The 23,124-nt window shown below is 41.6% G+C and overlaps 1 protein-coding gene across 2 annotated transcripts in view; it reads left to right on the top strand.

The window, feature by feature from the left end:
• LIFR (LIF receptor subunit alpha) overlaps positions 1-23,124 on the top strand; it is a 74,941-nt gene that overhangs the window by 13,998 nt on the left and 37,819 nt on the right. For both annotated transcript variants that reach the window (XM_070245900.1, XM_023625722.2), the window contains exons 2-5: positions 9,584-9,743; positions 11,420-11,534; positions 13,988-14,127; positions 20,163-20,326. In XM_070245900.1, coding sequence (XP_070102001.1) covers positions 9,605-9,743; positions 11,420-11,534; positions 13,988-14,127; positions 20,163-20,326 — 558 coding nt within the window. In that variant the 5' untranslated portion in view covers positions 9,584-9,604. The remainder of the gene's footprint in view (positions 1-9,583; positions 9,744-11,419; positions 11,535-13,987; positions 14,128-20,162; positions 20,327-23,124) is intronic.

Consider the following 23,124-nt stretch of genomic DNA (forward strand, 5'->3'; position numbering starts at 1 on the left):
TACCTGGTATGATGTGATAAATACCCAAAGTGGAAATTAAACCGAGTGCAGTGGGAACATTAAGAGAGCAGCAGTATCTGGACGCGATGGTCTGCGAGAGCCATAAAGCAGAGATGCCCCAGTGACAGGGAGAAGAGGGTGAGGCACAGGTCGTGGAGTGGAAGACCTGAGTCCACCTGAGTGTGGACCTACAGCCCGCGCAGTTGGTGGGACAGCCTCCTGACGTTTGGCCTGGAGCTTGAAGGAATGAGGAGGGTCAGAGATGGGGATGCTCTTCAAAGCCAGGGAGTCACTGTGGAAGATGGATTGTGTGAGGCCCTTGCCGGGGGCCATGAGATGAATTAAGTCGTGATTTAGATTACCTTGACAGAGAGTGATGCAGAGCACTGGAAACGGAAATGGGGTAGAGGATAGGGGAAGGAGTCCAGGCATGTTTTGGAGGTAAAACTGGAAAGTAGGTGGAAGAGGTGAGGAAGGAGTCAAGGGTGACTCCTGCTTGGGTGACCCAGGAGAGACGGGGGTACAAGGAGCAGGTTTGGAAGGGAAAGGGAGTTTAGTTACATACATGTGGCGTTTTTGAGGAACCTGTGAAATATCTAAGGGGATACGTAGCATCAAAATATTTTGTCATTCTTGAAGGACCTCGTTTGAGTGAATTTGTGTAGATAAGCAAGAAATTGTCTGGTAGATGGTTAATCTGTAACTGGCAGTAGGCCAATCCTGGAAATACAGATTTGGAAGTCATTGTTATGAGCCGTGGTTAAAGCCTGGAGAATAGATAATGCTGTTCAATGAGGGAATGTGGGACGAAACTGCAGTGGGCTGAGGGAGTCCCACCAAGGAAATTGAGAAGAAGTGGAATCTTAATGGCATCTCAAATCAATGGGGGAAGGAATGGATTATTTAATTAATGGTGTTGGGATAAGTGGTAACCTTTGAGAGGGGAGGGAGAAGCTGGGTCCCTGACTCATATTGTACACCAAAACTGATTTCGTATGGATCAAAACTTAAAATGTTAAAAGCCTTAAGCATACTTGAAGACAGTAAAGATGACAGTTTATATAATCTAGAAATCCATGGTCATATGGACCAAATTGAGAAATCTGACTTAACGAACGTTAAACAAAAACCTCACTGGAAAGCAGGAAAGCAAACTGGGAAATACGTTTGCACTTTATGTAACAGAGCTAAGATGCGTCTCATGATTATTCCTTTCTTATCAAGCAGTGAGGAAAAGCTCAATGCCTGATTAGGAAAACAGGCAAAAGGTAGAATAAGGACTTTATAAATGAGGCCCTGCAAACTACCAATAAACATATGAAAAAGTGTTTTGGCTATATAGTCAAGGAAATGCTGTTTATGGCCTAACACTTGGAAGAGATTAAAATTAAGAAAAGAACAGATAATCCTTGATCTTGGTGACAGTGAGGGGAAGCAGGTTCTGGGAAATGGAGCTGTTCCCGATTCTTTTTGCAGGTCAGCTTTTATCTTGCTTTCTTTCATATTAAAGAGATTTGGATATTTTTGAACACGAAGAATGTTCTTCAGGTTGTTTCTTGACTATAATAATAGAATGTTTCCCCTTGTAATAGAAGGAAGAATGAGTTCATTTGTTCGATGGACGTTTATTAACATTTATTGAAGGCTGTTGCATGCCGGTCACTCTTACAGCCCAGCTGAGGTGAGAGATTGGTGTACGGATATCACTCTTCACTGTGGTAGAGCTTCCAGTGGATTCTGAAGGACAGGAAGCATTGGAGTGTGGAGAACATCGCAAGGGGCTTCCAGAGAGGCAGTGGTTTGAGGGGCGGCCTGGACCCAGTGGGGGTGTGTGGAGCGGTGGGGAGCTGCAGGTACCTGTCAGTCCTGTTGTGGAGTGGACTGGCACGGTGGGTGGCCACTTGAAGGACTTTTTCTACCAGGCTGGACAGGAGCTTGATGTTGGAGCAGTGGGAGCCTTCGAAGGATCTAAACACCAGACTGATGTACTCAAATTTGTTTTGACGTGCTGAAGTTGATAACAAACAGACTCTTGAATGAACGGGGAAGTCCTCAGTGGAATGAAGATTACCAGAACCGATAGAGAGGAATGTAAGAATCCTGAAAAACGGAAAGTCTGGGTGATGCTGTATAAAAAATTCCCAGGAACTGCAGAAAAATTAAAAATTGACCAGAATGTTCTATCTGAATCACAGACCAAGAAATAATTGCATTTCTTTTGGGGAAACAATATCCTGCAGTATCCACAAAGATATAGTCTTAAAACGTAGCAAAAGTTAAATTTCAGTCTTATTCTCTTTCATGCAGAATGCAGATTAAAGTATGCTCGTGGAATTCCTAAGCAGTTGAGCTGTCCTCTAATTTAATTCCCAAATGTTCTTCGTTCATAGTGTCCTTAGTGTTTCATTAATGTTTTTACAGTGCTCCCAGGTCAAAAGAAGTACCTAACAGTTCTTTTTATGAAGTAGTTATGTCTAGACAACTTAATAAGTATTTATGACCTGACACTTTAGTAGCAGTTTGAAAAACTAATGCATATCAACTTAAAGGAAAAATTATATTTTGATTTTTACCAAGCCTTGTGTGTGCCTGTTGGGTACTGCATAGCTTCTTAAACCTTGGAAACTGGTTGAACATTGCCACCCTCATGTCCGTTTCTGCATTGATTTTTGGGTGGTACTTGCGTTTGATCACAGCATCCAGCAACCCCTCCCCCCCACTTCACAAAGCCATGACGTCATTGAAAGGCATGTGGTGTGAGCTAGTGTTGAAACTGGACTACCTTGAGCTAAAGATTCTAACAGTCTTCGACAGATGTCGCTTGTTTCCTTTGAAAACTTAAAACATATTGTGACACCCCAGTTTATTTGCTTTTGTGCCTTGGGGCACCTCAGTCCATGATTTGGGAACCGCAGCTGTGACTTCTGTTCCCAGTGTTGGCAGCACTTGGTTAGCGTGAAGCCTAACCATCACAGCATACTGCGTGGATCTATATTGTTTGTGTCTTGGTATTCATTCGTCCAGCCACCAGCTCAGAGTTCTGGCCTGGGCTTGGACTCTGGGGGCCTACCGGGAACTGAGAGACAGCATTTCTTCTCAGGGAGCTAGCAGTCTGTTGGAGGAATTACAAGATTGGGAAGCGGTGCAAGTGAGCAGGAGTCAGCAAAGTTTCTACAAGGGGCCGTGTAGTAAATATTTTAGGCCCTGCTGGCCATGCAGTCTCTGTGGAAGCTACTCAGTCCTGATCCTGTAATGTGAAGGCAGCCATGGGCAATACAGAAAGATTGGGCATGGCTGTGTTCTAGTCAAACGTTATTTACGAAGGCAGAAGTGGATTGAATTTGGCCCATAGGTCGTAGTTTGTGCAACCCCTGTAATAGAGACGTAATTAAAATGTCGTGGAAGCAGAAGAAGGAGCCACTAACCTGGGGCATCCCGGAAGGATCACAGAGGTGGCAATGAGCTCTTCCTGCCTCCTACCAGGAGTGTCCCGGTGAATTGAGGAGGGTGACAGAAAGGAGTACAGGGGGAGTTCTGGGCAGAAGGAGAAACATGTGCAAATATAAGGAGTCAAGAAGGGGCCTGGCAGCTTGCAAAACAGTCTCAGTTGGAGGGGAGGGCCCAGGTCTTCTTTCCTGGGTTAAAACTCCCGTGTCATGGAGCATTTTTCTCATTTTTCAGATGAATCACATCCTCTAGGAGCCTCCAGAGAATGTGTGCATGGAAGGTGTGTCTTCCGAGTTCTGGCATATCTTTGTGAAATGTATTTTATCCTCTCACTCAATTAGTGGTTTGGCTGGATATAGAATTCAAGTGTGAAAATACTTTTCACTCAGATTTTGGAAGGGGTTCTCTTTAGCTCTCAGTGCTAAGAAGTCTGATGTCCTCCTCTCCCTGCACCCACTGAATGTTTACTGACCGCACACCCCGTGTCTCCTGTATACCCATAGCCCGCTCTGGAGGTAGCGCGGTCCCCATCCCTGTGTGACAGTGGAGGGTTTGTCAGGCTCACATGCAAGTCAGGTCACAGAGTCCTGGCTCAGTGACTCTCCCGTGCTGCTCTCATTCCTGAGCCCTTGTGTGACCCACCCCCACACGCCCCCAGAAGTTTTTAAGATCTTCTTTTATACGGTGTTCTCGATGCACCTTGGTATAACTCTTTTTACATTCATGGCACTCATGGCGTTCGGTACTTGGCTGCTGAGAGCTAGATTTTTGCAGTTGAGTATATATATCAAAAATTCTGTGCGGATCTTTGTTGTTGCAGTTGTCTCTTCATCATCTTCCTGAAACACCGCTTCCTTCAAGCTTCCCTCTTCCTTGAAACCTTTACTGTCTCCCACATGGTTGAGTCTCAGCCTGCCTTCCCAAACCACCTAGCTTTGCGTTTTTCATACTCATGGCTCTCCTTTTACTTAAATCCCTCACACTTCACTTTAATAATACACTTTAATAAACCTAACTGTGACGTTTATGTTCCTGAAAAGTGTCCTTCAAAGGGAGTGCTGGAGGACCTTAAGATCTTGTGTGTGAGGGGCGATGGATGTGGAGAAGGGAATTAGGAAGATAGTAGTTGGTCAGAGTTTTTAAGCCATCTTTTGTGTGTTCACTAGTAGAAAAACAGTAAAAAGAGGGACGCTAAGGAGAATATGAATCAGTGGTCTGGGTACTGTTTCCTTTCCATGCCATTTCCTTTGCGTGGGGTCGATGTCCCAGCATCCCGTCTCCCGTAGATTCGGTGACCCACTTGTCATTTATTTTGCCTTGTAGTTAAGCACCTTTTCTCCCTCCAGTGTTCAGTTCCTTTTGTGAATTAATGACAAGGGAGTTAGCTCATCGTGACGACACAAAGATAGATTCTTGAAAGAAAAGATGCTTTGGGTCGTCTTCATTCACCTCTCCCTGACTCAGCAGGGGTTTCTCAAGCCCTTTCTTCGGCACACGGCTGGGTGGCTCTAAAGCCACCGGGGTAGAGTCCTGCTGGCAGAATTCGCTCTCTGTCACCTTCCCTCTCCTCTCTACCCACCTGTCACCCCTTTCACCCCCAAAAAAGAAAAAACAACCATCAGCAGACTGAACAAAATATATCAGGACCACAGCGTCTGGTCCTCCTCTGCCTTTACGTTTCCTTTTCTCTTCCCAACTCTTTTTTTCTAATTATCCTCAGCAGAAGGGTCCAAAACTGTGTGTGGACTGGAACCGGAATTCTCTGAGCAGGGGAGAAAGCAAACCAGGGCGCGTGTGTGGATGCCCCATTTTCACGAGAGGGGACACGTGGTTGACAGGCAGGAGCTCTCCACGCGGGCCTGTGCTTTGTTAACGTCCTAGGACTGAGGTCAGGGTACACATAAAGAAGCAAAAACCAGATTTTTTTTCTTTCTTTCAGCAATCCCATAAATTGATCCTGCTTGACCAGTTTTCTTAAACCGAGGGATTTATTGACATTTTTTAATCCTTTAACATAATTATATGGCAAAGGATACAAACTGGTGGCCCTCAGGCAGGACATGGTCTGAAGGCCTTTAGAAAAATATGAATTAGTTGCTTACATTTGCAAATTTGAGTATTTCATATTAAAAAAACAGATTTCTACCTTGGCATGAAAAATCAGAAAATCTCACAAAATGAGGCCTGTGGCTGCCACCTTTAGACAAGGTGGTCAGCTCTGCTTGGCACCTGCCCGTGCAGAGTTCCAGCTAACTGTTCTGCCCCGCTAGGCGTTCGTATTTGCATTCTGCTGCTGTGTCAAGAGACAGCAATCCTAATTGTGAAAATCAGCTCCTGAAATTCTCTAAAATATGTTCACCTCTAAGGAATAAGGCATTGGTTGGAAAAAAGTAAATTCGGTCAATGTTTCTATCAGAAGGGAGCAGAGACAAGTTTTATGCGTGCTTTTTTCCTTGAAAGCACGTTGGAAGGCTCCGTTCATGTATTGCTCTGGCCTCCAGTGAGTCTATTTGAAAGTTTTGCTTGATAGAGAAGTCAGATCTATTACAAGCATGATATTATACGGCCTGCATGACTTTCTCAAAATTTTATAGGTAAATGTTACGACGGAAGAAAGCTGTCTTTATCATCCTGCCTGTTTTCAGTTACGCAGGTGTTGGTGACACTGCTGTTGGTGCTCCTGTTCCTGAGCACCGCCACCCTGACACACGCTGACCTCTCAAGGGCGTCCTTGATGGGTGGCTCTTGCTGGCGCTGACCTTGTGCTGGTGTGTCTGCTTGCTTGTTGCCTGCCAACAGGAACGCAGTACTACAGCTTAGCTTTGGGAAGTTTCTCAGGAGACCCCGAGGAAAGCTGGCTTCGGCTGCAGTACTTAAGGCTGAAGCTGAGAGAGATTAAGTGATTGCGCTTGCTCACACCATTAATTAGTAACGGAGCCAGGATGAGAGTCTGGGTCCTCAGCATCTGGTCCAGAGCTCATCCCCAGCTGCCTCTGTTTGTTCCTGTCTTGCCACTTCATGGGGCGCACTTCTCTTTTCTAGAACAAATGTCAGCTTGTAGTGAGGGACTGTCTCCTTTCAAGGTAATGTTTAGCCAGTTAGTAAATAAGGTTTCTGATTATTTTAGTTGTGGTTTGGTCAGTTTCACCTCCTTTATTCAGTTATTCCTGTACACACTATGTAATTCTGTAACTTTTAGCAACTGGCATTTTAGACATTCCATGAATACATTTTCATTGTAATAAGTAGCTTGGTGACACTGGCATTGACTAGGAAGTTATTCATCCAGAAAATAATTGAACACTTTTGAAATGTGTGCTCGTGCCTCGTGTATGTCTTGGCTAAAACTATTTAAGCTATTTGGGATTCATTTTCTGATTTTTTTTTGGCAGTACTCAGCAATAGCCAAGAGATATTGCCGTTTGCTTTCGCAAAGAAGAATAGTTTTTTTTTTTTTAAATTGGCATCTGAGCTAACAACTGTGCCAATCTTTTTTTTTCCCCCTGCTTTTTCTCCCCACATCCTCCCCAGTTCATAGTTGTATATTCTAGTTGTGGGTCCTTCTAGTTGTGGCACGTGGGACACCACCTCAGCATGGCCTGATGAGCGGTGCCTTGTCCTCGCCCAGGATCCGAACCAGTGAAACCCTGGGCCACCGAAGCGGAGCGCGCGAACTTATCCACTCGGCCATGGGGAGGCCCGTAGAAGAATAGTTTTTGAATTATCTTTTTGGGTTCCAGTTATTTAGATGTTGGATCTCCTTTCCTTTATCAAGTCCCTGTTTCTCGTGTCTCTGCTCACATTTTCTATTTTTGTCTGTTGTATTTTTCTGAAAGCTTGTGCACCGTTTTATCATTTAAAAAAATTTTAATATCAGCCAATATATGTAACTTATAAGAGCTATTTCTATGTCTTTGTTGTTGTTGTTGTTGCACCCTCTTCTTGTTTTTATGGCTGTGCCATGTTTGCTCTGCGAATACTATTTAGAGATGGTTTTCTGTTTATTTTTTAGTTTTCCTCTTTCCAACATCATTCCTACTCTGAGAGTTATTTTTATTTTCTTTTTGGTGATCCTGTTTGTCCTGAAATTCTCTTTAATGTTTTAGGCTTGGCTTACATGTTTTGTGATCCTTGGTTATCTGTTCCAATATAAAAAAAGAGGCAGTATTAGGTCTGACAAAGAGTTTTCAATACGTTGGGAAGACTTGTTGGCTGGCCGGCTTCATTCAGCAAGAATGCCTGGAACCTCATTACTATGAGGAGTCCCCCAGGGTCAGGTGTGGAGGGCTTTCCTCTTTGGTACCCATCTCTTGATTAGCTTCCCTGGTCTCCCTGACGATTCTTTACGATCTGCGGGGAGAATGCCTCTGTTTGGAGTGGGGGGTCTAGCACATCACAGTTGACTTCCATAAACAGACCTTCGAATCCTTTAGTTTGAGCTCCGTAAATCACTGTCTCCTCTTCACGCACCCAGAGAGGATTTAAATGGCGCCACCACCCATCCATTGTTGTTTTTCCACCAAATCTAGTAGCCACCTTTGCTTCCTCTCTTCTCCCTGTGTCTCACACAATACACAGAATACATGTACAGCTCCTACTATGTGCTTACCATTATTCTAAGCACTTTACATGTATTTACTCGTTTAATCTTCACAATAAACTTATGAAGAAAATACGGTTATCATCCCCACTTTATGATGAAGAAACTGAGGCACAGAGAGGTTAAGGTCATACAATAAGTGGCAGAGTTGGGATTCAGACCCTGTCTGTGTGTTTAACCACACACTGTCCTGCCTGTGATGTGTTGGTGAGGCCCTCCATTCTAGAACCGCTCCTGAATGTGACCACCTCTCTCCACCTCTGCTTTTGGAACCCTAGTCCTGGCCTCTGGTGATCTCATTTGGACTGTGCTTTCCCTGCCCTTCTCTCCTCCCCTGGTGTCTGTCCTCCATGTAGCAGTAGAGAAATCTTCCCAAAGTGCAAATCGGATCATGATCTCCCTAATTAAAACATGCCAGTGGCTTCTCTTCTCAATCCATTAAACTCCATATCCTTTCAAGGGCCCTGAGGCCCTCTGTGGCCTGCCCAGCCCACCTCTCTGACTTGTCCCCTCCTATTCCTGGTCCTCTTGTCCTGTCTTAGGGTCTTTATATTTCCTCTTCCCCTGAGCTGATCACAGCAGTCTTCTCATCATTCAGGCCTCAGCTCAAGAACAGACTTCATTCACTCACACACTCCCGTGCACATCAGCTTATTCCAGTTTTTAAAACTCGTATTAGGATCTTAAATTTCTTATTTTCTCATGTCTGTATCTTTCTGAATGGAGTCTCAGCTTCCTGAGGGCTGGGCCCTCGTCTGGCTCAGCGTTGCGCCTCCAGTGCCTGGCTGAGGACCTGGCCCTTGGGAGGCCGTCTCTAAGCTTGTGCTGACAAGTGTCTCAGGAGTGCTCGGGCTGAACAGCGCCTCCCTCTGTGGCAGCCCCCACCACCGCCCACCAGACTCAGTCACTGCTCGTCTGCATGCGTTCAGTTTTCAACAGAAATATGTCACAGTCTCCTGTCCACCAGTGGTCCCTCTCCCATTATGGTTGTTATAGTGTTTGTACACTTTAGTCATTTCTGTCGTTGGTATTTTTTTCACATCTGCAAACTCTCTATCTTATTATTTACCTTAATTTTGTTAAACTATTTAAATTTATATGAAATGGAAACTTTATAGCACAGTGTAGATGGAAAAGAAAAGCAATATTGCTTGTCGTAAATGACTATGAAAGTTAATATATACTAATACTAATTAGAATTGAAAGTCTCATTCCATTTGTCGCTTAAAATCGTCCAAACTTCAGTTTTACGCACTGCGCTTCTGTACTCTAACAGTACTGGAGTGGAGAGTCGATAAACGTGCTCAGTTATAATCTTGAACTTGAAGCCTTTAGTTTGAAGATTCCTGAAGAACAGCTGTGTGTGATTGTCTATGTCTCCCAGAGCCGGGGCAGCTTGAGTCTCGTGTCTCCAAAGTTGCGGATGTACAGTGTGTCTCCGTATTGGTCAGTACCCTTTTCAGTGCTGGTGTGCACAGGATAAGACGTGTCTTCAGAGCGATTTGAACACCATTTGAACTTCTTCTCCTCATCCAGGCTGACTGCATTGCGCGGGTGATGGACTTTACCTTGTGTTTGACACAACGATCCCGGATGGTGGACAGCAAAAGAATGAGGATGACTTCAAATTTCCAGTGGCCCTTGTTAACATTTATTCTTCTCTATTTAATGAGTCAAGTAAATAGCCAGAAAAAGGGTGAGTCCTTCAGAGTCGAAAAGAATGAATTGATTGCCATGTCATTACTATTTTGATTATGAAGTGATCTTGTGTCTTTATTAAACTCTTTAGGTTTTTTTGTGGTTAAAATCTATTTCTTTGTCATCCTTTGTCTGTGTACTTTTGGTTCTTTTAAAAAGGTCCAGAAAGATAGATCTAAATATTCTTTCCCCATTTAAAAAAATTAAGCTACAATTTACAAACAATAAAGTTCATCCTTTTAGGAGAAAGTTCTGGGAGTTTTGACACATGCATGTAGTCATGTAACCACCAGTGCAATCGAGTGACAGAACAGTCCCGTCATCCCAGAAAATTCCCTGTGCTCCTCTGTAGTCAGCCCCTCCTGTCCCTACCTGCAGCCAACACTGATCTCTTTTCTCTGTAATTTTGCCTTTCAGAAGGTCACATAAATGAAATCTAAATCTTTCTTTAATAATATATTGTTTTCATCTTATTTAACTATATTAAGAATGTTTGTGTAGATATTACCTAGCTTATTTTGATAACAAACATTATCATCCTTCTGCCCAGGAGTTTCGTTTTACATTATTTCCATAATTAAACAGATCTTCTCTTTTCCTCAAGATCACAATTAAATACTTTATTATGATTACTGATGATTTCTAATGTGAGTGCTTCTAATGATTTTGTTTTCTATCTTATATAAATAGCTTTATAACTTATTGCTATGGTGAATATCATGCCAACCATATGTAAAAATTAGAAAAACTTTTTCATAGACATTTATAGAGAAAGTCTGAGATGGAATACCTTTTTTTACGCTGTAACTGCTTTATCCTCTCCCTCCCTCTCTTCTTTCCTCCTTTGTCCTTTTCTCCTCCCTCTTTCCCTCCCTCTCGTACCCGCCTCCTTTCTCTTTATTTTCCTCTTAGAATGACAGTTTTTCATCGTATAGTGCTTATGTATTCCATAATCTAATGTTATTTTATAGATGTGAATAAGTACGATTAGGATTGTAATCTTCTGAACTATTTGTTACTTTTCAGTTGTTTAAGCCTACACAAAATACATATATTTCAGAGACTCATGTGAACTCATTACTATTGAAGTGTAACATGCTCCATAAAAATCCAAAGATTGTCTGTGGGCTTTCTGTGTAGGTGGCAGTCTGGGAACAAGCAGGGAAGCAGCAGTGGCTGGGAGAGCTTAGAAGTGTTTGTGGCTGTGTGAGACACATGGTTTTACTTAGAGTCACCTTTTTCTTTTTGGCAAATGGGGCGATTGGAGATTAAAATATTCCCAGGCCCTCTCTCGGCCTCATCATTGAATCCACATAGTCACTCCCTCTATTTATCCTAGTTGCCTGGAAGGGGAGTTTTTGATAGAGGCCTAACCCCTCAGTGGTGGTCTAGTGGTTGGCCTACTCTCATCAGTTTACTCTCTAGATTTTTAAAACCAAAACTACAAGAAGAAATATAAAACTAGTGACCTCCTGTGACTGTAGGTTCATCTCTGCGCAAAGAACATGGCTGTCTCCAGACACACGTGCTTGTACTTATGACTGAAAACAGTTGACTTGTTGACCTTTTACAAGGCGATTAAATAATGAAGCATGTTCTCTGTGTGTGTGTGTGTGTGTGTGTGTGTGTGTGTGTGTGTGTGTGTGTGTGTGTGTTTTCTTTCTCCTTCTCCAGGGGCTCCTCACGATCTGAAGTGTATAACTAACAATTTACAAGTGTGGGACTGTTCTTGGAAAGCACCTTCTGGAGCAGGCCATGGTACTTTCTATGAAGTTTGCATTGAAAATGGGTAATGGAAATACTTTCATTTATAGCTATAACCTAATTTGTCTTTAATTTTAGGATATAAAGATTTTATTTGGAAAATTTTTTAATGAAATTTTGAGTCTTAGCTCTCTATCTGAAAAGGCTCAATCTTACATCACTCAAGATGGAAACAAAACCTTCTCCTGGCCAAAACATTGATTCTTTTATGATATGGATATTAAGTATGGGACAGACTTCTAATGTGCCGTGGCTTCTGATCTGCTATGGGGAAGTTTTGCTGGTCTGTCCCAAACCAATGTCTACTGTATCAAAGTTCAAGTTTTGACCCTGCCTAACAGAATATGTCATTAATAGTGGCTTAACAGACAGGCATTAACTCTCTTGTCAGGAGTTCCAGGCTGACGTGGTTGTTTATGGCCACAAGAGACCCAGGTTCCTCTTTATCATGCCACGCTGCCATCTTAGCGCGGGATCTCATGGTTCAAGATGATGCTTGAGGAGTGGCTATCCTGTCTACTTTCCAGCAAGCAGGAAGGAAAAGAAGGGTGATTTTCTTTAAGGAGACCTCTAAGAAGTTCCACACAACACCTCTGCTTACACATCAATGGCGGATCTCAGTCAAATGGCTAAACGTATTTGCATAAGAAGCTGGGCAGTGTGTTCTGCTAGCTGGATGGCAATGTGCCCAGATAAACCTTGGGTTAATGTTATTAAGGAAAAGGAGGAAATGGACATTAGGAGGCAAGTGGCAGGTTCTGTCATACCACCTTACCCTCTAAAGTAATCTTAGAGTGGGCTAGAGGCCTGGAATTGAGGCCTTTGAGCTGCATACAAGCCAGAACATTCTGCTTGCTTTTCCTTGATTCCAGCTGGGCTCTGAGTTGTTTAGCAATGCCAAAGGAGTTCCAGCCCAGCAGCTCCAAGCCCCAGTGTGCGGATGAGTGGTCCTCGTGTAAATTGACATAAATGTGACTGTTTCCCATTCGGTTTACATTTATTGAGCATTAGTCTGAGCATTTTGGTAGTTCATCAACCAGGATGAGCTTGATTGTGTTGCAGAAACAACCCTCAAATCTTATTTTATTTTCTGCTGTGAAAATAAAGGATTCTTTCCTGCGGTGTTCTATGTTCTGTCCCGCATCTCTCCCTTAGAGCCCCAGGCCCGGGGTCCCTCACCCTCTGTGCATTAGGACAGGGGAACAAGGAGGGCACAGCCTGCACTGTTTCAGAGCTTCCTTCTGAAGTAATAGACGTGACTTTCACTTACGTTTCTCTGCAAATAAAGTCACATGACTGTACCTTGCTTCAGAGGATCAGGGAAGTGCAGTCCTACTGTGAATCCAGAAGGGGAGAAGCTGAAAATTTTGGTAAAAAAGCACTAATAACTACGCAGGCCACACAGAGAGGAAGTTGTTCTGGCTCCCCAGGAGTTCACAAGAAACAAGTCACGAGAGTGCTGTGGGTTAAGTGCTGACAGAAATTGCCTGTGAGGGGCTGAGGGCGCCTTGACTAAGGGGTGTGGGGTCCAGAGAGGCTGTCAGAGGTGTGGTTGGCCAGTGGGAATACTCAGTTTTCTCAGCAGAAGGAGGATAGGAGGACAGTCCAGCCTGAAAGGTACGATGGCGTGGATGTATGAAGTAGCACTGTTGAGAGAATTCAGGTGGTTTTGTGTTGCTGGCCCCTGCTGAAGCCTCACCATGTGAGGCTGAGAGGAGGTGAGCCCGGGGTTAAGGCAGAGTCCTGAGTGAGTGATGTGAGGAGGCCTGTGCTGGGGCGGGGGTGGGGCAGGGATGCGGGACGCACTGAAAGTCCCTTTGCTTGAATTACAGTTTTCATAGGAAGTTAGAAGTGTACATGAATAACAATAAAAGGAATGTAAACGTGCTCCATGAGGATGCAAAGGGCCGTGGAACCACAGAGTTAAAAATCACTTTTGTCTAAGAGTGTTTTGAAAGCAGAGCTGATGAGGAAGTTTTGTTCAGAGTGAACCATGAGCCGAGGTGAAGGAGCGGATGGATTGAGGGCGTCTGAGGGGCGACAAGTAGCCAGGTTCCCTTCTGTCCTCGCTGTCTGTCAAGCACCATCTTAGTGTGGGGCCCTGTGATGGTGTGGTCTAGAAGTGCCGGCTATGTAGGGGGCGGGGCACGTGCAATGGGAGGGAAGAGAAAGGAGGTAAAGCGCAGGTTGGGTGGGAGTTTGAAGGGCATGCTAAAATCCTAAGTGTCCTGAAAGAAGCCTTTACGCTACTCACTTGACTTTCTGGTACCATCTGGTTATTTTTTCCTGCCACCACATTGGTACACTTACCATTAACCTCTTTTTTTTCAGTCTTAAAATGCAGTATAACCTATCATATTTTTGTATACAAAAAAAAGCATTAAGTATTTTCCAGTGCATTTTGTATTAATGAAGTTTTTATGAAAATTGCATTATTAATTTTATCTGCTAATTAAAATTTAATTTCTTATATCGTAGATCCTATTCTTGTTATCCATCAGAGAAAACAAATATCAAAATCCCAGCTCTTTCACCTGGTGATCATGAAGTAGTGATAAGCCCTCTACGTGATTTTGGAAGTTCTATAAGTAAATTCATACTCAGTGAAAAAAATGTTTGTAAGTATTTGAAAAGAAAGTTGGTTTGAAAGTAACTTGGAACAATGCCTTTGTTAGTATTGTGGTGCTTTATAACTGGTGGAAATTTACCATTCTGTTGCATTTCCGTTGGTACACTAATGCTTTCATTTACCCAGTGGCTGTACCATGAATAGTAGAGCACGGCCAAGGTCAGGAAGGAAGCATGCTTGTCCTCTGGGCAGTCAAAATCGATGTCGCAGAGTTCAAGATACTTTTTTCCCGGCCCCTGTGCTTTGTTCATTTCTGCACACCTTTCAGAACTTCTCAGGTATCCCTTCTCTAGGAAATAGTCTTTGACCACCCCTTCCTAGAGAAGACCCTGTTCCTGTCTTAGTATTCCGTTAGGCAATCTGTATTTCTCTCTAGGGGCATTTCTCACCGTTGCGTTAGTAATTTCTTATGTAATTAGGTGCTCACTGTGTCTCCTCCGTGAGAAAATAGTTTCCGTGAAGGCTGGGTGTTTGTCTTCCACACCTGGCCCCTAGCCCAGTGCCTGACCCATAGCAGGCATCTTCTACACACGTGTCCATGAATGCCTGGGACGCTTGCTACAAGCTGAATGGAAACCTGAAATAGACCCAGGCTGACAGAGGGAATTCTGCTATGTGGTGAGACCTTAAAAACCCCAGTTAGTCTTGACTGTTTTAATGGTGGGGTAAGCAGGTTCGTTGGCTGCTGACAACTATTATGGGATGGCACCGTAGTGATATTATAGTGATGTGATCTTATAGGGATGACTGACTTTGAAGCAAGGGAAAGAAACTATAATTAACTCGGTGATCTCTCCAGGTTTATGCACAGGGTGCATGTTTGGAGACGTCTGTGTCTAAGGTAGCATAGGTTTTGAAAGGATAGTAACAAAGCATGCTGTCCAGGAACTTAGAATCTGTCCTGTTTTCGGACTGAAGTGTTGTCTGGGTAAAGTGCTACTTAGGGCAGTCTTTCCAGATGAAGAGGAAAGAGCCGTGTTTGTTATTTTCTTTCTATAGTTGTGTGTGATGTATAGTTTGTGCAGTTGAGCCAGGATCCTACTACCCACAGGGATATACTGTTAACACTTAAATATATTTTCTGTGCATGTACATATAAACAATAGGTTCATATTACTTTGTAGCCTGCTTAGCAGAAGACGTAGATTGATTTTCAAGTTGTTATCTAAATAAATTTGTATTATTTTTACAGGCTGCGTAGTATGCAGTTGAATGGAGGTATCATAATTACTTTGTGATTGATGATTAACATTGAGATTTTTATTTCCAGTTTTTCAATATTATAGCCAAATGCTTTAATGAACATCTTTTGCACATAGATGTTTCTGAATTTGTGTGCTGATTTCCTTAGGCTAAATTCCTAGGCGTGAGAATGCTGCATTAAAGACATTGCCCTTCTTTATGGCTTTTGATATCCATTGCCAGTTGTTCTCCAAAAATTTTGAATCTCTTTGCCTTCCCGCAAACCTTGTATTAGAGGATGCGCGTTCTTCCACATCCTTGCCAGGACTGGGTATTGTCCATCTCTCTTAGTTTTGCCATTTCAATCTCATGGCCCCCAAATTATAACATTGTTTTTGTATTTCTTTTTTTTTTCCCCCAAGATTGGCACCTGAGCTAACATCTCTTGCCAATCTTTGTTTTTCTTGTTTCCCCAAAACTCCCCAGCACATAGTTGTATATTCTAGTTGTCAGTCCTTCTGTTTCTGTCTAGTGGTACCCCACCTCAGCGTGACTTGATGAGTGGAGCTAGGTCTGCGCCCAGGATCCGAACTGGCAAAACCCTGGGCCACCAAAACGGAGTGTGCGAACTTACCCACCTGGCCGGCCCCATGTTTTTGCATTTCTGTCATTACTTTTTTAAACTAATTATCATTCATTTTTACTCTTTTCTGAACTATTTGTATCCTTTGTAAATCTTCTCTGATGTTGAAATTAGTCTTTTTCCTCGTCAGTTCACCTTATCTCTATGTTATGGTTATTAATTCTGTCATATTTGCTACATATATTTTTCCAAGTTTAAAATGTAAACTTTATGGTATTTTTCACACCACAGGTTTTCGTTTTTATATGATAGAATCTCTTGCTATTTTTCTTTATGAGTTTTTGATTTTATTATCATGCTTGATTTAAATCTTTCATCCATCTGGAATGATTTTATAGTAAGGTATGAGGACTCTAACTTAATTTTATTCCAGATTCTTAAAAAATTCCTAGAGACTCTCAGAGAGCTGGCTTGAGTTGTCTGATTTTTCAGTGGGTATTGAGAAGGTCCTGTCTGGGAAGCTACTTGAAGATGATAGTGGTAGAAAGAATGAGAAAGGCAGGTCAAGACAGACTCCAGGTGACTTATTTGATTAATAGTTCCTTGTTTTTACAAAGCATATAATTCTTGATAGCATTTTTAATAATAATGGGCCTGATCATGATTAGAATATTAGATTAACAGTATCCCAATACTAAGATGTTTCTACTACTACTACTAAGAAAGGTGCTGAGAAGCAAATTGAAAAGCAGATTAGATGAATATAAGAGAGGGAGGTCAAAGCTTTGAGCACCTACTATGTGCAAGAGAAGCTATGAAATGATAGTACAGCTGTGCATTAAAGGATCTGGGTTCTTTGGCAATTTGCTACTAAATAAAAGTATGAGAAATTAAGTTTTCTGCAGATCTTAAGATGCTTTCAAAAGTAGACATATAGCGGCCGGCCCCATGACCGAGCAGTTAAGTTCACGTGCTCCGCTTTGGCGGCCTGGGGTTTCGCTGGTTCGGATCCTGGGCGCAGACGTGGCACCGCTAGTCAGGCCATGCTGGGGCGGCGTCCCACATAGCACAACCAGAGGCATTCACAACTAGAATATACAACTATGTACTGGGGGGCTTTGGGGAGAAGAAGGAAAAGGAGGAAAAAAAAAGGATTGGCAACAGATGTTAGCTCAGGTGCCAATAACAAAAACAGAAAGAAAAAAGAAAAGTAGACATAAAAAACAAACAAGATATTTACCATACATATATATGTATATATCTAATAAGCTGCTAATTGACAAGGAGAAGCACGAAAGTAAGTTTTTGTAAGACTTTTAATGTCTAAGTTTCTTAAAATAACCTGAAAATTTGGATCCATCTGAGGCAGAATAAATAAAGTGGATTCCATCAAGAGCTGGGAAAGCTTCCTCTTCTGATGTTCTAAACCAAAAGGAGCATGGAGGTTATGGGTAAAGATGTACTAGCTTTAAAAAAATAAACAAACAAGACTGATTAAATTTCTTTTGAACTGTCCAGCTGAAAAGTTCCTAGTTTCTAGAAAGCAAGGTCACATTGTCCTCCAATGTCTATTTTAGCTGGAAAGTAGTGCAAGTGACAGTCATGGGAGCTTAGGGGAACTTCCCGTCTGGACTATGAAGTAGTGAAAAAAGTGTGTCTGTTTAATCCTTTTGTTTGTAATTATGGCTGTTCCTGTCTTTAGCTTGAGATATTGGGTATGACTTGTGTTTCTAAGAGTAGCCCACTGCTATTTAGATAAAATGTAAATTATGCGGCCTTTTCAGGGAGGGAGGCGTTTTAATAGATAAGCGTTGCCTTAGTAAAAGACTCCCATGTTTCATAATTTTAAAGTTACTACATCGTGACATCCTGAAACATTTGAAAGAACCACTTTCTTGGAAGCCTCTGCTCTCTGTGGTCACACTGGCACCTTGAACTTTCCCTCTCCTGGCGCTAAATCAACTTCCTCCTCCTCGTTTCCGCTGCCTCTTTTTTTTGAGGAAGATTAGCCCTGAGCTAACATCTGCTGCCAATATTCCTCTTTTTGCTGAGGAAGACTGGCCCTGAGCTAACGGCTGTGCCCATCTTCCTCTGTTATATGGGACCCCTGCCACAGCATGGCTTGACAAGCAGTGCATAGGTCCACACCTAGGATCCGAACCTGTGAACCCCGGGCTGCCGAAGCGGAATGTGCGAACTTAACTGCTGCGCCACCGGGCCGGCCCCACTTCTTCTTTTTAAAAGCACCTTCCCACTTAAAACTTCTCCTATAAAGTATCTTCCACTGTCCTTATATAGCTGTGTAACTGGTAACTTTGCTCTATAGTTTAGGCTTTAAATCCACGTGTACTATTTGCAGTACAGCCCTAAACATTTGATAAAGGTCCACTGTAGAGCACTGTGGTCAGCAAATTTTAGTTAAATTTTTTAAGAACTTATAAGTTCCAAGACTCATTTGTATTGGTTTGCTCTGCTGTTTTTGGTATTTTGCACATTCAGCTGCCCTACCTCTGTAAACTCCTGTAGTTTGTGCTTGCCATGGCTTTATTCACTTGGTCCTTGAGCTTCATGGGGAAGGACCAGGACAGAGATGAGGCCTGAGAGCATGTGTCTCTGGATTTCTTTCAACTTAGCTTCACCTCACTGTCATTCGAGGAGAGAGCATGTGAGAAAGAGGCCCCAGTTTCTCCGACCCCCGCATGCTAGAGAGCCTGTGTTTCATAGATGGAACAGTCTCATACCTTGTGTTTTCCACTGATCCAACAAGTTTCAGTAATTTACTCATCCCTTGTGGGTAGGAAGACTTGAAGATTTTGAAGCTTAACTTATTCTCCGTGCTACTTTTTTTCAGTTTACCAGTTTCTCCCTATGAGATGCCATGTCCTTGAGCATGGTTTTTCTCTTTGCTTTTCTAATACTGCTTCAGAGCCCACTGCCCTTTCAAACTTCTTTCTCAGGTATTGACAATAACCTCCCCAATGTCAGTGATGTTTTCTCAGTCTTCGTCTGAGTTCTGTCTTACTTGGCCTAGAGGACAACCCATTTCTTTTGATCTCAGTGATCTTGGCTTTTCTCTGGTTTCCTTCTTCTTCCCTCTCAGGTTCTTGCTGAGGTCTGTTTCCTTGAAGGTGTGACTGCCTGTCAGTAGCTCTCAGACAAGCTTCTGCTGTTTTGTGTCTGTGCATCCATGTTCATTTCTTCAGCTGCAGTCAGTGAGTTCCTCTTGAGTCTGTATCCGTGGTTCTGACTTGTCACCATTCTCACTCAACGTCTGCAGACCACCCCCATTGACTGTCTCTTCCTCTCCTGACACTCAGTCATCCACAGCCATTCTCCTGCATCTCTTCACAATGGTCCCTGATTCCTTTTGCCATTCTTGCTGCTCTCTGGTCTAGAAACTTGAGGAAGATGTTTCTGTGCCTTGTTATACTAATCCTTCGTTTCTTTGATCCGGTCACTTCTTTGAAATGCCCATCAGATTTTGTCCTTTCTTTTCCATATATGGCATCATGATCCATATACTTGTCACTCTAGCGAGGCTTTCTCCAACTGTCTGCTACTTGATCACCTTCTCTCTTTGTCCATCTTCTGCAGACCGTGTTCTACACCGCTGCTAAACTAGGCTTTCTGAAGGACTTCTTAATCCTGCTAAGGCCGTCTTAGATTTTCACAGTACCCTCATGGCTTCCTCCCTCAGTGCCTTGGTCATTACTACAGTCTTGCTACTATTTACGATACCTATGCCAGTAATAGCTCATTGCATTGTCAAGTGGGTGACTTCCTCTGGCATGGGGGGCTCTGACACTGGGAGATGAGTGGGAAGGATGCAAAGAAAACAGATGGAAAGCTTTACCAAGGCGAACTTTCCATGTTCTCTTGTTTTCTTAGGCCCAACCTACAGCCATGCAAAGGAAGCTCTTTTCCTTCTCTCTGATGTTGCCTACTTGTAGCTTCCAGACCGGATGACACTAGAATGTTGTGGGAACCTAGTTGCTGTTTGTATTAGAAGCCATTATGGATTTGAAACAGCCAGCTGATAAATAATTTTCTTAACTGTGGCTGATGAATCATTGGGAGCTGCTTAAATAAATACATACATATATTGGTTCTCTTTTCAGAATAGGTTCCAGAGTTTGCCTTTAATTCTTGATTATTTTTTGCTCAAGAAGGAATAGAATTTAAGATTAGTTAATAGAATTACAATATGAAACATTATTATTTATTTTACTAATCTTTATCTTTTGTTTCCTGTTTTTAAGCCTTAATTCCAGACACTCCAGAGATCTTGAATTTGTCTGCTGATTTCCCAACTTCTACGTTACACCTGAAGTGGAGTGACAGGGGTTCTGTTCTTCCACGTCATTCAAATGTCATCTGGGAAATTAAAATTCTACGTAAAAAGAATATGGAAATAGTAAAATCAGTAAGTTTGAACAAAAATAGATTTTTTTCTTGTGACATTAAAGAAACTGAATAATTTTTAAAAGATTTTTAAGGTGGCATCAGTGAACCATTAGATTATTAAAGAAATAGATCAGATGTCCTTTCATCGTTCATTAAAAACATACGCTATGACTCAAAAATCACTTAATTATTAAAATATTGTGTAACCATTATAGGAAATTTATGAAATTAAGGGAGAAATAATCCATGATTCTATCACTTGAACACAGTAAATGTTATCTTTGGGTATTCCAATCTAACCTTTTTTATATGCATGTTTTTACATAAATGAAATAAAAGTATACATGTAATTTAGTCTGTTATTTTTTTCTTTGTCTAATATTATAAAATAAAAATAAATGTTTTGAAACATATTTAGCCATAGTAATTGTTGAGAAATTTTGTATAGATCTGTAAGTTTGAATCTATCTGAATCTGAAATAATGTTCTTATATTTAGTAGTACTAAATTAATTAAAATTTTAAATTTTACATTAATTTAAATTTCAAGTTAAAATTTAACTTTTAAATTATTAATTTTAATTAATTTAAATTTTGAATTTAAATTTAAATTTAAAATTAATTTTTCTCTCTTCTTTTTTTAATCGTGTTTGTGAATGGTTTCCTTATGATCTGTCTTTAGTTTGCCCTTAGTGTAAGGGATAGTGAGAAATAGTGAAAAGTTTTGAAAGCCTATGTGGTCATTCTTTCTCTTATCCTTTTACTCTTTTCCTCCTTACTGGATTTAAAATATGCGTAGTTATAGATTTAAGAATTAGGAGACCATCTCATGATTTTACAGTTTATTTGCCTAAGTATGTAGATAAGATAATGATAAATAGGATTATTCTGTATTTCATAGTTAGTGTCTTATTTTTCCTTTTTGACAGCCTATGTATTACATTCCTGAAATAATAGCAGCCACAGTTGTAGTCAGCATGTACCTAGTGCTTCCGGCGTTCCTGACACTGTTGTGAAAGCTCTATGTGTTAATTCCTCACATCCTCACAACAGGCCCATGACGGAGGCACTGTTAGCATCGTCCCCATTTTACAGATGAAGATACAGAGTCACAGGAAGGCATTAAATGGTAGAGCCAGGACTGGAACCCAGGCAATTTGGTTCCAGAGTCTGTGCTTGCTCTTAACCACTACAGTGTATGTTACATAATAAGTATATTCGTTTTCATCTAAGGTATCCTCTTTTTCCTTTTCATCTATTCAAATTGAACACACTTTTCTAGACCCAGGTCAAATCCTACCCATTATTTTAAAGCCCATCCTAATTACTTCATCCTAGAATGCTCTCTTTTCTTAAATTTTAGTGGCAATTCTTGATGTCAATCTCATTTGCAGCTAGCTTTGTTATAGCTCTACCATTGTTGTCTTAAAATTACCACTTATTTAAAATTATATCACATAGCTTTTTATTATGGCTTAGCATTTTGTGTTCTGGGTTACTACTCACTGGCTTACAATGACTTCTCAAAACCTCCTTTTTCTCATTTTTAAAGTGGTGCTAATATTTGCTCTTGTAAATGACATGTGTTTACAAAGCTGCTAAACCAGCTATTTGTTGTCATTACTTCCTTTGGGAGCTAGTTTTTTTTTTTTTTAATTAACTCAGGGATGCTAGAATAAGAGGGATATTCTTTGAAGTGTGAGTGAAATCAAACATAAATGAATGGAAATGTTCTTCTAAGGTCATATAACTCCTTGCCGCAAGATGCGTTGCAAGACAGCAATGGCAAGGCAGTAATTCCCTACTTTGGGGAGTATAATCTTTGATGAAAAATCTTTGTATGGGGAAATATAGCAGGAGGCAAGAAAAATAGAGATAGAACAAATGAATTTTAAAAAGTGAAATGTAAAAGGGTAAATGATCCACGTCCATAGTAAAATGCGACATTTTTATTTGTAAGTATATGTTATTAATATCAGTATTTAAGGCAGACTTGTTTATAATCAAGTCATTTTGTCACAGGTTATAATGCTATTATTTTGTAATATTTTAAAGATCAAGAATACTATACATTAGGGGCCAACCTGGTGGCGCAGTGGTTAAGTTCACACGTTCTGCTTCGGCAGCCCAGGTTCACCGGTTCAGATCCCGGGTGCAGACATGGTACTGCTTGGCAAGCCGTGCTGTGGTAGGCGTCTCACACATAAAGTAGAGGAAGATGGGCATGGATATTAGCTCAGGGCCAGTCTTCCTCAGCAAAAGGAGGATTGGCAGCAGATGTGCGCTCAGGGCTAATCTTACTCAAAAAAAAAAAAAAGGAATACTATACATAAGCGTTTCATTTGTAAGTTTCATTTACAGTGTTTCATTTATAACTTGACACTTTCTGCGCCTGTAGCCTCGCATTCAGCCATGGACGCTGTGTGCTGCACAGACCGGGCTGTGAATCACGCCTAGGGGTTATGCAGCACCCTCCCCCCTCCCGTTTTTCTTTTCTGTAAACAACCAATTTCAGTTCTTTTAGCTGATTCTTGTATTATTTATCTCCATTTTTCCAAATAGCATGCTTATTTTCCTCTTTTTAAATTTTTTATTTCCAGTTTTGAGCAATGTTTTATTAACTTCCCACAATGGAAGATGAGAATTTAGTTCCTTCTCACCACCCCACCCAGGCATTCGCGTGCTTGTATATGTGCATTCTCTGTCTTGTCTCTCTCTCTCTTTTACATATTGTTCTAATTTTCAGTAGACCGCTGTTCATTGTTTCTATTATGGTTATATATATCTTGTATTTTTAGTTTTATTTGTCTTCTTCATT

The sequence above is a fragment of the Equus caballus genome, chromosome 21 (genome assembly GCF_041296265.1).
Source record: "Equus caballus isolate H_3958 breed thoroughbred chromosome 21, TB-T2T, whole genome shotgun sequence".
Classification (NCBI taxonomy): Eukaryota; Metazoa; Chordata; class Mammalia; order Perissodactyla; family Equidae; genus Equus; species Equus caballus.